This window comes from Cupressus sempervirens, chromosome 1, assembly GCF_028749045.1.
Source record: "Cupressus sempervirens isolate cs-2001-9-10 chromosome 1, ASM2874904v1, whole genome shotgun sequence".
NCBI lineage: Eukaryota > Viridiplantae > Streptophyta > Pinopsida > Cupressales > Cupressaceae > Cupressus > Cupressus sempervirens.
The window spans coordinates 287010586-287025645 of NC_143118.1; the positions used below are offsets into that span (position 1 = coordinate 287010586).

General features: G+C 36.9%; 4 protein-coding genes across 6 annotated transcripts in view; 1 reads left to right on the forward strand and 3 right to left on the reverse strand.

The window, feature by feature from the left end:
• The window catches only part of LOC149577218 (protein DETOXIFICATION 46, chloroplastic-like), a 236674-nt gene that overhangs the window by 46067 nt on the left and 175547 nt on the right, over positions 1 to 15060 (forward strand). For all 3 annotated transcript variants that reach the window (XM_089822725.1, XM_089822742.1, XM_089822733.1), the window contains exons 3-4: positions 4729 to 4837; positions 5017 to 5072. In XM_089822725.1, the coding sequence (XP_089678851.1) occupies positions 4729 to 4837; positions 5017 to 5072 (165 nt within the window). The remainder of the gene's footprint in view (positions 1 to 4728; positions 4838 to 5016; positions 5073 to 15060) is intronic.
• LOC149577219 (uncharacterized) lies at positions 5994 to 7499 on the reverse strand. Its single transcript, XM_089822754.1, has 3 exons — positions 7351 to 7499; positions 6841 to 7246; positions 5994 to 6705 (listed from the first exon to the last, which is right to left on the reverse strand). Exons 1-3 carry the CDS (start codon positions 7468 to 7470, stop codon positions 6059 to 6061), a joined length of 1173 nt encoding a protein of 390 aa, XP_089678880.1. The 5' UTR covers positions 7471 to 7499; the 3' UTR covers positions 5994 to 6058.
• On the reverse strand, positions 7481 to 8119 carry LOC149577220 (uncharacterized). Its single transcript, XM_089815030.1, has 2 exons — positions 7835 to 8119; positions 7481 to 7749 (listed from the first exon to the last, which is right to left on the reverse strand). Exons 1-2 carry the CDS (start codon positions 7977 to 7979, stop codon positions 7481 to 7483), a joined length of 414 nt encoding a protein of 137 aa, XP_089671156.1. The 5' UTR covers positions 7980 to 8119.
• LOC149577221 (uncharacterized) lies at positions 8097 to 9612 on the reverse strand. The gene is made up of 2 exons (XM_089815041.1): positions 8460 to 9612; positions 8097 to 8337 (listed from the first exon to the last, which is right to left on the reverse strand). The coding sequence occupies exons 1-2, from the start codon at positions 9074 to 9076 to the stop codon at positions 8097 to 8099; spliced, it is 858 nt and encodes a 285-aa protein (XP_089671167.1). The 5' UTR covers positions 9077 to 9612.

The window sequence follows — 15060 nt, forward strand, 5'->3', positions numbered from 1 at the left end:
CATACCTTGATCTCCATTTTGCTCTTTGTGAACAATGTGGCTCTTTTAGCTCCCTCCTAAGAGAATCTTCAACGATTGCTTGATGGCTTGGCCTCCTTTGACTTGCCATAACTGGTGGTTAACTTGAGCAAGACTCAAGCGATGGTCTTCAATTGGTTGAAGACCTCTCATCTCGACTTCTTCTAAGGCGTAGAGGTTGAGATGTCTTCTTCATACACGTGTGGGTCAAGTTTTTTGGACCCTGTTTCAACATGAGACTCGCTATGCAACCTCGCATCAACAAGGGGTATGGCTCTGTCGCTTTGCTTGAGATAGTTCTTTCAATATCATTTTTTGGACACCATGTCTAAGATGGCTCCCTTGGAAACTTTGATCAGACCAATGGTGCTCTATGGTTCTATAGTCTGGGGCCCTCTCTCTTGGAGTTGAATTGGGCTTTGGTGGAGAGTGTCTAGACCCTTCTTCTTAGACGTATCATTAAATGTCACTAGGCTACTCATAGTATTATTTTGGTTGAGTTTGGGGCAAACCCTCTTAGACTTTGTGTTATCTTCAACCTGGTCTTATTCTTCTATTGCCTTTGGTTCTGTGCAGAGTCGCAGACTCAACTAAGAGGCAGTATAGATACTATTATTTCACTTCTCGAAGTTGACTATGGGTGCTGACTCCACTAGTTGGGCTCGATGTTGGTTTGCTTAGGTGTCTACTCTATTGAGTTTGGTGGGGATCTAGATGGACCACCTTTCTCCATTCAAGTACTTGGATGCACCCAATCACCTCCTCCCTTCCCATCAGGAGTTTAATGGGTATGTGATGATGGATGTTTATAGGCAATATATGTGTATGACTTTGGTCGACCCTTGGGGTGGGTTGTGATATAGGATGACCTTCTACATTGAGCAATTTCTTGATCTACAGGATGGGATGGTTGTGTAGACTTCATACCTTTCCAGGTGTTGAACACATGCGCTGCATAACTTCTTAGGGTCTTTTAGGGTGGGCTCTCAATGAATTTGTATCCAGATGAATCACTAGATTGATAGGGAGGATGAGATATGTCAACTTTGTGACATGGGGGACCCTAAGATGGAGACACACTTTATCTTCCATTTCCCCATTTGTTATGAGATTAGAGGGAGGTTTTATTGTCTTTTTAGGGGGTGCCGGTCTCTATTCTCCTTCAAGTATACCAATCAACGGTACCTGGCCCTTTACCTTCAAGAGACCACGAGGCTTTGGGACCATACCATACAAATTCAGTCTCCTTTAAGATAGACCACGAATCAGCTCATCACGTCCTTCTCAATGGTCTCCTTGGTTCAGGGTATCCAATAGTCGCTTGGTTCCATTATCCCTGAGCATAGTGTGAGGCCTTGTAGGAGTGACTCATGGCAACAACTCTCCATTTTTAGTATTTCTTAGCTACCGCATAGAGTTTCTGCTCACCCTGGGCTATATCTCTTGGTTTTGGATTTCTTCTCTATAGTAGGTCACATCTAGGTTGTGGCTGACGACTAACCCCAATTCTTTTTTCTTGTTTGTAGTTGTTTATGCTTTTTCTCGCGCACTGTTTGGGGTTCTTGCTATTGATTGGTCTCTCTTGTTGTGTTATGGTAGTCCCTTTGACCCTTTTTGTGGTCTCTTGTTCGACATTAATAAAATTAGGTCTCTCTTGTTGTGTTATGGTAGTCCCTTTGACCCTTTTTGTGGTCTCTTGTTCGACATTAATAAAAATTTATATATGTATACATATATACTTGTAGAAAAAGGATATATATTTGATCTCTATTAGGAACAAAGAATTGATAATTAGTTTGATATAGATATATTATATAAATATTCACTAATAATGTTAAACTTAGAATTATATAGATTATGTATGTATATAAAGAGATAGATGCTTGTAGTCAGCATAATTGCCTTTGTTGGGAATGGTTAAGTGAGTCATTAGGAAGTTGTTAGTGATCGAAGGGTAAACCATTATGTAATGATGGTCGAGTCACACCCCTTCAAATGGTATATGTACACGCTCACTATAGAAGAGGGATCATTAACATTAGTATTGTGTTGTCATATGATCTTGATGTACTTGAAGAACATTAATGGAATATATGGTGGTTTCTTGTTTGAAACTTGCAATTAGTTTATGTGTTATACTTCCTTATTACAATAGCATGTATCAAACTAGTTTACTATAATAAATCGTTACATCATGACGGTTGAGTGACACCCCTTTGGATGGTATATGTACACTCTTTCTATAGGTTAGAGATCATCAACATTATTATTTTGTTGTCATATGATCTTGATGTTCTCGAAGAACATTAATGGAATATGTGGTGGTTTTCTGTTAGACACTTGCAATTACTTTATGTGTTATACTTTGTTATTACAATGCCATGTATCAAACCAATTTACTATAGAGGATTATGGTAAATTGGTTTGATACATGGCATTGTAATAACAAAGTATAACACATAAAGTAATCCTTTATAGTTTATTGGTTTGATACATGGTATTGTAATAACAAAGTATAACACATAAAGTAATTGCAAGTGTCTAACAGGAAACCACCATATATTAAACTGGTTTCAAAATGGTTTGATACATGTTATGGTAAACTGGTTTGATACATGCTACTATAATAAGGAAGTATGACGCATAAAGTAATTGCAAGTGTCTAATAGGAAACCACCATATAGAGTAGCTTGTATCAAACCAGTTTACTATAATCCTTTTAGTAAACTAGTTTGATACATGCTACTGTAATAAGGAAGTATAGCATATAAAGCAATTGCAAGTGTCTAATAGGAAACCACCATATATTCCATTAATGTTCTTCAAGTACATCAATATCATATGACAACACAATACTAATGCTAATGATCCCTCGTCTATAGTGAGAGTGTACATATACCATTTGAAGGGGTGTGACTCAACCGTCGCGACATAACGGTTTACTTTTTGATCACTAACAACTTCCTAACGACTAACTTAACCAGTCCCAACAAAGGCAATTATACCGACAACAATACTTATATATGTAATATATAAATTAATACTATATACTAAGCTAAGTCCTTGATCTTTCTTTTATACTTACAATGGATAGAGAGTTTGTGAAGGGAGAGGAATAATCTGGTCACCTTGAGGTGGAGATCCCAAAATGGGTGAGAACCACGAGGGAACCTCTTGTAGACTGTTTCTATACCCAAGCACAATAATTCTATTATCTACTATAGAAATTAGTCAAGGTAAGTAAGACAACAATATCAGAGAACCAAATAATAATATTTTAAATTTTGTTTCTGAACTATGATATATAATAGCTAAAGAAATTTAATCACTTCAGTAATACTCAATTCTAGTTTCTGCCCAAGTCTATGTCTCGAGATCACTATTAGGACAGACCTAGAAAGTGGTCATTGCACACTATATTATATATTTAAATGTTTGTTAAATATAAAATATAACTTTTATTTTAACACCATTCTAAAAATATTGCAAAGACCTTTTCTCATGAGGAAATCATTGAGTTATGCAATTGCTGACTCTCTAGAATTAGTAATATTGATCTATGACTTGACAAACACTTACCTTAAATAATAATTATAGACAAGTTTGAAATCACTCCAGAAAGTGTTATTCATCTCCATCAAATTGCTCAAATACATTGGCGGCATCGAAACTTCACTGATCATGCTGACATAGCCTTTGAAAGTCAGCTTCAGCTGCACTGTAAGAGACCCCCAAAATTGGGACATTACATGGCAATTTGGGTTGTGTATGTAGGTAAGTGAGAGTGAAAAGTGCAAAATGTTGGCGTTTTAGGGATTTTGGGGTTAGGGATACCTCATGATAGGATTTGGGGATGACGAAGAATCCATCTGGTTAGGCATGGACATAAGAATAGGTTTGAACTTGCACTCTTGATGAGATAGTGTAGTGAAAAGTGGTGAAGATCAAGGTTTGAACTTTTCTAGGACCCTTGCAACTTGTCTCATGAGTAGGCACATGGGGAATGAGAAAGGATAACACTTAGACCCATACAAAGATTTTTTATATTGGTTTTATGTGATGGGAAAATTGAGGCCCATGTGTAGAAAAGAGTTGGGACTCAAGCAAAATTTGACATTTGCAAATTGAGTTACAACACATGTCACATAGTGACACATATATGTATGCATGTTTCATTTGTTAGACAGAAAGAATTAGAGGGTCTGTATTTTATTGCATACAATTAGAAGAGTTGGTTTTGAGGGCTGCATATTATAGGTTTATTGAGAATAAAATTTTCAATTCATTTTCCTCATAATAGGCTATATTAACCTTTAATTATTTCAACTTTTATGCATAAGATTTTTTAATGAGCTGAAGTTTGAAGCAGCAAAGTTCAAATTGATTTTTCCATCCTATCATAGTAAAAACAGATCTATCTTAAAAGCAATTTTTTTTTGTGATATTTATAGTTGTACCAAAAATTAATCGTTTTCTAGGGGCACAACATTATTTATGTTGCTCTAATTTGGAAAAGATAAATTTTAAAATGTAAGGGATCCTTTTCAAGATAACTAGGTAATACAAAGATGAACCTGCTAAATTTCATTAGATATTTCATTGTTGGTAATAGAATAGTACTATTGATTTATTTGATTTGGTTCTGGCACTTATCTTTTTGACAAATTCAGATAGTTCGTTCCATTTCTGATAAGGGATCTGTGGCTGCAGGATAAAGTCGAAACACAACAACAATTGTCGAGGATGTCTTTTGTAGCATTTGCATGTGGGATTGGGATGCTTTTCCTTACAAAGGCATTTGGGACATTAATGATTCATGGTATGGCCAGAAGTAAATTATAAAACTATCCCTGTCACCCTCACTCCCAAAGAAAAACAAATTTTTAAATTTTTTCTCTTTACGGTTGATAAACCCTCTCAATTAACATCACATGTTTGGGATATTTGCCTTTTTAGTATTTGTTTTCTAACACATTCATTTGTTATTGAATTTTTCAGCTTTTGTTGGCTCAAAGAACACCAGTCTAGTTCCTGCGGCGAACACATATGTTCAGGTGAATATAGGTCTTCCATGGACAAGGAGTAGGCTTCTTCTATGATAGCATCACTTTTTGGGTACAAGTGCTGTTTGTATGGTTTTATTATGCAATAAGATTTTGGGATTCAATTGGGTAGTTTAAAGTTAGTATAAGTTAATTCATATTTCATATGTAGTGATTCATTATAAACCAGTGTTAGATGCCCCTTGCTAATCACTTTTTTTGTGCTTTTCTAGTAACTATAATTTTGTCAACTAGTTTGCTTGCAAGTTGGTTCCAAAGTTCTCTGACTTGTCCTCAGTTGTTAATGTTTATATTTGTTTGTCATTATTTGCCAAGTGACTTTAGATTTCATTCAATATAGGATATACATAACAAATGCTTACAATATAACATAGGAATTAAATTCTGATAACACACAGTTCATTCAAACTTATGCATACACATGTCTCTTTTCCTTGACTGAATTAACTGAAACTATAAGAAGTTGAAATCTCAGATTTATAACAGAAAAATGATATAGCCAAGGATTTACATACCACCAGGAGTGATGCCATGTAAGTATTCAACAATGACAGGTAGGGTCACCTTTGAACGTTCTCCAGGACCAGTTACGACAGCTTTATGACTAGTACAACCAAAGTAACAAGAATCGGAATCGGATCGGAATTGGCAAGGCCGAATCGAATCGTGAATTGGCAATGAATCAGCAATGAATCGGCGATGAATCGGCAAATTTGAAAAAACCCTTTAAATTTAAAGATTTTAACAATTTAAAACTTATTTCATGCACCCTTTATTGAATATAACTTAAACACACTATAACATCATCAAATAGAAGTTAAAACTTAACATACATAAACATGGAACATAAAATCCATCACATATGTAACTATGTTATCTAAAATGTAAATTGTAGGCTAGCTGAAGTAAATAGAAATCAAATGATCACAATGATTTAAATCATAGAATGTATGTAAGATGATCCATAAGACATCAAATCATAAATGTATGTAAGAATCTAAGATGAAGATCCATGAAAGTTTGAAACATATGTCTATCAATGATTCAGTATCAATATCTGTAAACAAAATATAAAAACAAGGCTCCAGCTCAAGCCTCAGACTCATAGTCATCATCATCATCCTCAACATCATCCTAGTAGCAAGGCGTCTAATGTAGGTCCTAGAGGACTGCCGAGCCATATCTCCCGCATGTAAGATGGGCTCATGAACGTCGCTAGGGCCTGTGCCTGTGCGTGCACGTGTGCGTCTACCAATGCCTGAAGAACGTGCTCTAGCTGCCTCAGCCTCTATATCCACCTGGTCAACCCACACACGGTCTTCCTCAGTGAAGACTGGATCCACAACCTCTGTGAGCCACTCTGATTCTGGATCAATCTCCTCTAGAATGATCGGAGAGGAGTCAGTGCCCAAAATCTGTCTGATTCTAAGACGGAGGTTGTAATGAACAAAGACAATATCATTCAACTTCTGCACTGTCAACCTGTTTCTCCTCTTCGAATGGATGTGCTCGAACATGGACCAACTGCGCTCACATCCAGAAGCGCTGCTTGGCTGACTCAGAATACGAATGGCAATTTTTTGAAGTTTTGGGGTTGTGGCCCCAAACATTTGCCACCATCTATCTGCAATAAGGGAAAAATTGAAAATAGAAACAATTAGTCTCATTTACAAATTACAAGTTAACTCTAAAATTACATAATCAACTTTAAGATTAGAATCTAGATTCATGAACATTGAATATATTATTTAATTTTTACCTGGCTGTAGTGTTGTCTGAGCATTTATGGCCATCCTGCTAGAGAAAAGTGGCCCCTCTTTATTGTTGAACTGGTCTAGCTCAACAATCGCAGCAGCGCTATCTTCATCGCTACTCAACCTCTGAATCACTGTGTATAAGCCAGTGAGAACCTCCGCATCCGCCTTGAACTCAGGACAGAAACGATATGCCGGATTCAGAAAGTAAGCTGCTGCATGGATGGGTCGATGGAGCTGATTCTGCCATCTCCTATCGATGATGTCCCAAATAGGGCCATACCTCTCCTGCACTCCTGCATATTGGGCTCTGATGGCCTCCTTGGCCCTATCCATGCCCTCATAAATGTAGCCCATAGAGGGCTTCTCCCCATCAGCAGTTCGTAGCAAAGCTACAAGGGGCTCAGTGACCTACATATAAAGTAAAACAAAAAACTTGAGTCAAAACTTAAATATAAAATAATATAACTTAAAGTAAAAGTAAAATACTAAATGTTAAATTGCAATAAATTTACCTGCAGGATTTCTCTAGCGGGTTTCCAAAAACCATCCTCATCAAATATGCAATCCGCCACATCTATCCCTACAATGGTCGTAGCATAGGAAGAGGAAATCCACTCCCGCCCAACAAACATGCTCCTCAATTCATCCCTTGATGTCAACAAGGACTGCAATGATGAAATTCGAGGCAAACCTCGTGATACCTGGGCGAGCTAACTCTTTTCCTTCTGTGTACTTCCTCATTGTGCTAAGGACAAATGAATGATTATAAATGAATTTGCATATGTTTTTTGCCCTTTCCACACATGACTTGACAAACTCAAGTTTGCCAATTTCCTCCAACATGAGGTCAATGCAATGTGCCGCACAAGGGGACCAAAATATGGTGGGGTGCCTCTCCATCAAAAGTTTACCTACAACAATTTTAAGTCAATTAGAAATTCAAATTTCAAAATTCAAATAAATTTATTTTCAAAACTTGAAAAGTTAAAAGTTTACCTGCAGCAACATAACTTGCTGCATTATCCGTCACCACCTGGATCACATTTTGTTCTCCCGCCTCTGCTATGACTTCCTCAATAGCCTCACATAAGTATGTGGCATTTTTTACATGTGCGGAAGCATCAATGGATTTGATGAACATGGTATATCCTACAAGTAACAAAACAACGAATTAGAATATTAAAATTAAATGGATCATCAACAAATTAGCATTCAACAAATCAAAATTTACAATTATGTATGTAGGAAAGTAGAATGATCAATTACCTCCACAGGATACAAGAAAATTGAGGAGTGTTCCATTCCTCCTATCTGTCCAACCATCAGTCATGATGGTGCAACCCTTTGCAATCCACTCCTTTCGGTTCTCCTCGAGCTCAGCCCTCATGTCCTTTACCATCTCATCCAAGAGGTATCCGCTCAACTCAGCCTCAGTTGGGGCTTTAAACCCCGGACCACAAATAGCAACCGCGTCTATCATGTTCTGCCAATAAGGAGCCCTGTCACAAATAAAAATTTAGATGTCAAAGACTCAAATTATAAAACAAGTAAATATAATTAAAGTTTTACTTTTACTTTTAATTTTAACTTTAAAGAAAACAACGAAAAAAGAATCAATTACCTGGCTGCAATAAATGGAATGTTGCAAAAGTACCAAAATTTGCATATCTCCTTTCTGGCAGCATCATGAATTTCCTTGTTCAAACCCATGCCCTCAAGCGTGGGTTGGGAACCAGGAGTAGTGCGGGGCACAAAGTAACTATCCATTCTGTTTTTCCGCACTCTAGGCTGCAATAGGTTGGTGTGGGACTCTGTCTCAGTATGTGACCGACTAGCACCAGCACGAGCAGAAGAACTAGGATAAAAAGGAGGCCTAGAAGAACCCTCTCCAACACAACCTACAGATGCAGAAGCTGATGCAGATGCAGATGTGGATGCGGCTGCAGATGCGGATGCGGGAACATGGGAGCCAATACCCCTTAACCCTTCAAGTTGCATTTTCCTATTGGCTTTGTCTTTTTCAATTTTTTCTAATGCCATTAAGCAAGTGCGTTTTGCCTCAGGAGTTTGGTGAGTGCAAATTGTAACATCGTGTCCAGGTATAGCAGCAATGTGGTATTTCAATCTATAAATACCCCCAGAAGTTATTTTTTCTTTACAAAAAATACATTTTGTTTGATATTTGGTTCTTCCAGGAAACTCTTCGTTATATTTCCAACATTCATCTTTTCTACCCATTGCGAATTTGCAAAAAATGAAAGCAAAGGCTGCTGCAATAAAAATTTATATGTAAAATATCAAAGTTTGAAGCTAATAAAAGCTACAAAACAACAAACCCTAGTTTGCAACTTAGTAAAAATAAAGAACATTCAAGATCTAAACTAAAAATCTTGAAAACTATAAAAATTTAACAAAAAATGCATAATACACTAACATGCAAAAAAAAAAAGAGCACTTACCTCTTGCAAATGAGTTGAGGAGTGTTGAGATTGGCTCCCTAATGCTCCCAAAGCAATTGATGGCCTCCCCAAATGGATTGCTGATCTCTTTTGTGCTCTTTCTTCTTGCCGGTTAGAAACCTATGGCTTTTCTTTTCTCTTCTTCTCTCTCACTTTTCCTCTCTTCTACTCATGTTAAATAAATAGAAGGCCCTTTAGGGTTATAACAAAGAGAAATGGTCAAAAACAAAGTAAAAAAACCAAGCAATTTTTTAAAATTTTACAACTCTATACTTTATTGGCCGCGGGCGATTCCTGCCGAGTTTTCCAGGCGATTCATGCGATTTTTTGCCTGAATCGCCTGAATCGCAATGGCGATTTCCGACTCCAAAAAAATCGCCATTGCTGAATCTAATCGCCGAATCGCTGATTCAGGCGATTTTATGGCGATTCTCGTTACTCTGAGTACAACTCTATAGCTGCAAGTATGACACTCCCATCTTGGGTAACAGATTGTACAGTGCCTTCAGTCAATGTTGCAGACCGAGTTCAGCATTTAATAACAGATATAAACCCTTTATAATACCTTAAGACATGACCACCAAACAGTATGTAATAACCCCAACCGGTTATAACTTCATCAAACACCAAATTCTTTTGTTATTCAATTGTTTGACATTTTGTCAAACACTTTGCAAGAAAGCTCTGATACCACTGTAATAACCCCTAGCTGGTTATTAACTCAAAATACATCAATTATTCAGATGTTTGACAATTCTTCAAACACTTGACAAGTGAACTCGAAATTTAAGCAAATGAACTAGAGATGGATAGATGCACATAACTATATATAATACCAATATGGGAATTGATACTCCACTCTTTCAATCATTTGATTCATTCACAAATTGACAGGAAATTGATATAAGAATATTGACAAACAATTAATGAGCAACTCCCCACTTTATTAAATGCTAGCACAATTTTCATTTATTGGACATGACAAATAGTGTTGCAGGTAGACAGAATAAATCTGGAAATGAAATATACAATAACTAACCAGCTTCCTCATCAAACGCAGCCTGGAACGTAATGCCAGTTTGGATGCCAATCTGCATATTTTGTTTGCAATATGAATGATGCTAATTTGTAAATTCAGATCGCAGCCATGATCTGGCTACAAACCCCAAATTACAGCTCGTACCTCTTCAAATTCCAACCTCAGCACAACCTAATGAATCACAGCCTCCCAATTGTGCAAATCTGAAACTCATCTAACCAAACGCTGCCTATAGACTTCAATAATCAGCCAATCCCTTCGAACAGAAAATGCAGTTATAAATTTAATAATTTTCCCCAATGCTAGTGAAATTCATCAACATAAAACTCTCCTTAGCCACAGTAAAACAATAGGAGAAATGACCAATTGTATACCTCAGCACAATTGCCAATGCAACCTCAGAACAAAATCTCAGACTTGAATCTACAATACTTCAGCTGTAGATCCAAAAGAACAACTCAGAATTCAGACCCTTATAATTCAGCAAGGGCACAAAAATCGGAACTCAGAAAAAGCCACAAAGGCAACAAAAGCAAACAAATATTCAAACGTGCCTTTCTCAACAAATGGGCTTGTATTTATAACCTCCAGATGTCTTTTTTGTTGCCAAAAAGTCACTTCACTCAAGAAGCTTCACCACACAACATTAATTAGAAGCTTCCACTAGATTCTTTTACTTGACTTGGTTTAACTAATTAATAAATGACTCTTTCCAATGATAACTCAAATCTCAAAGAAATTATAAAGTTAAATTATAACTTTATAATAAGCCATTTAATAGATTAATAATAATTTGACCACCAAAAATATAATAACTCCCTAATAAGCCATTTAATAGATTAATAATAATTTGACCACCAAAAATATAATAACTCCCAAAATACTCATCATTTAAATATGTTGTTTGACATAAGAGTCATACCTATTATTTCTCCATGTGACCAAATGCACTTTCCAAAAATAGAAAAGGTCCATCTCAATCAACGCCCAACTTACCACAAATAGTAAGTACACAAAACTTAGCCCAAAGAAGTCTAATCTGAGTCGAATGAAGACCAACCTGTAGCTTACTAAATTGTGGAGGAGATAAGACCCTCCCAAGTGAAGCCACTGCCTTAGAAGACCCTCTATCCACAATAATTAGCCTACGAGGATCACAATAATAGGCTAATCCCTGAAACTCTGATGCTGGCAAAAATGGGGACATTACACAGTATTACACCCTAAATAGCAGATCTTGGCTGTATGACAACCCTCTTCAAATTATTATAGACGAGTAGTGATTGAGACAAGATTTTTTACGTTGGCCAGCTTGAAATGAATAAAGATTCTCTTGACTGTGTCTTTCAACAACAAAGAATGCATCCATAAGGGACTTTGTCCTTAAAACCCCTTGAATAAGAGCTCTCCAGTACTTCATAAAATTTCTTATTTCATCCAGCATCTTGAAAGTGAGCTCTTGGAAATCTTCTATAATGCTCCAACAACTCATTCACTTGTCTTACTATGCGGGATAAATAAAATCACTTTTTCCCCTTCACTTTTGTCATATATTTTTTTTGGATTTTGCTATTTTCTCCTATTTTCTCACAATTGCTTTTCCCCTATTTATCTACATGCTTTTCCTATAATATTTCCCCATGTCATTTAAGATAACTTCATCAAATAAAGGGAGTTTAAATATTTTCCAATTAACTATAGTCCCTAATTAATAAGGTTAAATATTTATATTTGACTTTATAAAATATAAATTAATTTTATTACCTAAGTTTGATAGTTACCTCTCACTGAAACCTATGTTAGAGTAGAATGCGATCAAATTCGCTACTTTACATGCACTTGCGCATGAGTCGTGGTAACATGGGTTGATTACTTTGGTGCATCGTTACATTACCTCTTATGATGAGCTCACCAATAAACGTCAAGCATTTTGATCGCAAGGAGCTAGAGATGTATTTTAGGGAGCTTCACAACTCTAGCAGTATGGGTCACTAGAGATATACATATCTTAGTTTTAGTGGTTATCAGTTATGGTGACATATATATCTGTATATCGGAGAGGAGGTTGACAGTGTTATTTGTAGATGGACTTTCAGATCCCTTGCATACTTGGGTTAACCCACCCACCCACACTTCAGTTGGCCATAAAGAAGACAAGAAACATGGAACATGTTGACTCTAGAAATAAATGATCCTCCAAACATTTCCAAAGAAGCAAAGATAAAAAGCCTTTTCATAAAATTTCGGAGTAGCAAAAGAAAACATTTCAAAACCTAATGGTAAGACCTTGAATGTCCTGAGATGTAAGAATATTTGCTTCAAATGCCAAGAACCTTGGGACCTAGAACATAAATGTACTTTGATGGTTAAGACAAACAAAATGGAACCTTTTAGGAGATGATGAAAGTTCTTAAAACTTAGACCAGCAAACTGTGCATAGTTGTAGTGAGGGAGAAAGTGCGTTAGAGGGGTCAGTTAAGGAGCGAAGGAAGAGGCACTTGTTGCATGCCTCTCTAGCATTCAGAGAGAGGGATCATTCAGGACGAGAGGGGTATTAGCAAGGAAGCAAGTGGTCATTCTACACAAGAGTCATAAATAACTTCATTATGAGGGACTAGCGGCTAGACATGGTTTAGAGGAGTTGCTAGGTTTCAGAGTGATTGGTGGACGAATTTTTACTTTCTTTCACTAGGGGGATTTTCAACCTTCCTTTGAGGTTGAGTGACTATGAGTTTAAGGCTGATTACTATGTTGCAAGTTTGGGAGAGATGGATGGATGTCATCCTAGGGATGACAAGGCTTTACATGATTGTGGAATTCTACTTGAATGAATGTACTATGGAGATGAGGTTTGACACTTGACCATATGGCTTAACTAATGCACCAGCCACATTCTAGTCCTATATGAACAGGCTGCTGTAGTAGTAGTTGTGGAAATTTGTGTTGATATTCTTTGATGATGTTTTGGTGTACAGTCGGTCTTGGGATGAGCACTTGAGTCATTTGGAGCAGCTGTTGGATGTCTTGGAGAGAGAGTCCTTGTCTTCCAAGGAGTTTCTGTGCAAGTTTGGGATGACAAAGTTGCTCTATTTGGGTATATCATCGGTGCAAAGGGTGTCAAAGTTGATCCAAAGAAAATCCAGGCTATCATGGATTGGCCTCCACCCAAGAACCTTACACAACTTAAGGGGCTCTTTGGGCTCTATGGTTTCTACAGACGCTTTGTCAAGGGGTTTGCACAACAAGCAACACCACTCACAGATTTGACGAAGAAGGGGGAGTCTCATTTGTCTGATCAAGCACGATAGTGTTTTGATAAGTTAAAACGATTAATGAGAACATGTTTAGTCCTTGCTATACCAGATTTCACTAGACTGTTTGAGGTTCAGTGTGATGCCTCGATTGAGGGCATTGGAGCAGTATTGGTGCATGATATGCACTCAATTGCGTTTGAGAGTTTGAAATTGAGGGGGAGTAGAGAGTGTTAATGATATAGCTTGTATCGGATTGATTCATATTGTAAATCATATACATGTTCTTATACACGTTCTTGTGTATAACTTACATACACACATAATTATTATGATTTACAATTAATAAATTAACTTTTGCAAAGAAACGTGAATCGGAATCGGATCGGAATCGGCAAGGCCGAATCGAATCGTGAATCGGCAATGAATCAACGATGAATCGGCAAATTTGAAAAAACCCTTTAAATTTAAAGATTTTAACAATTTAAAACTTATTTCATGCACCCTTTATTGAATATAACTTAAGCACACTATAACATCATCAAATAGAAGTTAAAACTTAACATACATAAACATGAAACATAAAATCCATCACATACGTAACTATGTTATCTAAGATTCTAAAATGTAAATTGTAGGCTAGCTGAAGTAAATAGAAATCAAATGATCATAATGATTTAAATCATAGAATGTATGTAAGATGATCCATAAGACATCAAATCATAAATTTATGTAAGAATCTAAGATGAAGATCCATGAAAGTTTGAAACTTTGAAAGTTTGAAACATATGTCTATCAATGATTCAGTATCAATATCTGTAAACAAAATATAAAAACAAGGCTCCAGCTCAAGCCTCAGGCTCATAGTCATCATCATCCTCAACATCATCCTCAAGCTCGGCTACAGCCTCAGCCTCAGCCTCTGAGTATCCAGTCTGCCTAGTAGCAAGGCGTCTAATGTAGGTCCTAGAGGACTGTCGAGCCATATCTCCCGCATATAAGATGGGCTCACGAATGTCGCTAGGGCCTGTGTCTGTGCGTGCACGTGTGCGTCTACCAATGCCTGAAGAACGTGCTTAGAAAGCAAATAAAACATGTGTTTTTTTAAAAAAATTGAACTTTCTATCCTTGTTGCCGCGACCGATTTCTGGAGATTCACGATGGCGATTTTGGCGATTTTTGCCATGAATCGCCGATTTTGGCGATTCAGGCGATTCACAAGAAAAAATCGCCACTAGCGATTTCCGATTCCAAAAAAATCGGGAGCCATGAATCTTATCGCAATTTCGGCGATTTCGGCGATTTCATGGCGATTTTTGGAACTATGAACTTTTGTATATAACAGATTGAAATTTCTGACAATATCTCATAATATGTTTTTTAGTGAATGGTCCTGACTACATACAGGTTGCATAATTGTTTGATTAAGGACCACGTAGGGTCATGACCCTACGTGGCATATGTGGCTTATGC

What these genes read in the sequence shown, in the direction of transcription:
- LOC149577219 (XM_089822754.1), bottom strand. Translation starts at nt 7,470, where the DNA reads ATGTTTGTTGGGCGGGAGTGGATTTCCTCTTCCTATGCTACGACCATT. An exon ending in CCGCTAGAGAAATCCTGCAG is followed by an intron (nt 7,247 to 7,350) that starts GTAAATTTATTG and finishes CTTTATATGTAG; the next exon opens with GTCACTGAGCCCCTTGTAGC. An exon ending in TCAGACAACACTACAGCCAG is followed by an intron (nt 6,706 to 6,840) that starts GTAAAAATTAAA and finishes CCCTTATTGCAG; the next exon opens with ATAGATGGTGGCAAATGTTT.
- LOC149577220 (XM_089815030.1), bottom strand. Translation starts at nt 7,979, where the DNA reads ATGTTCATCAAATCCATTGATGCTTCCGCACATGTAAAAAATGCCACA. An exon ending in AGCAAGTTATGTTGCTGCAG is followed by an intron (nt 7,750 to 7,834) that starts GTAAACTTTTAA and finishes AAATTGTTGTAG; the next exon opens with GTAAACTTTTGATGGAGAGG.
- LOC149577221 (XM_089815041.1), bottom strand. Translation starts at nt 9,076, where the DNA reads ATGGGTAGAAAAGATGAATGTTGGAAATATAACGAAGAGTTTCCTGGA. An exon ending in ATTCCATTTATTGCAGCCAG is followed by an intron (nt 8,338 to 8,459) that starts GTAATTGATTCT and finishes TATTTGTGACAG; the next exon opens with GGCTCCTTATTGGCAGAACA.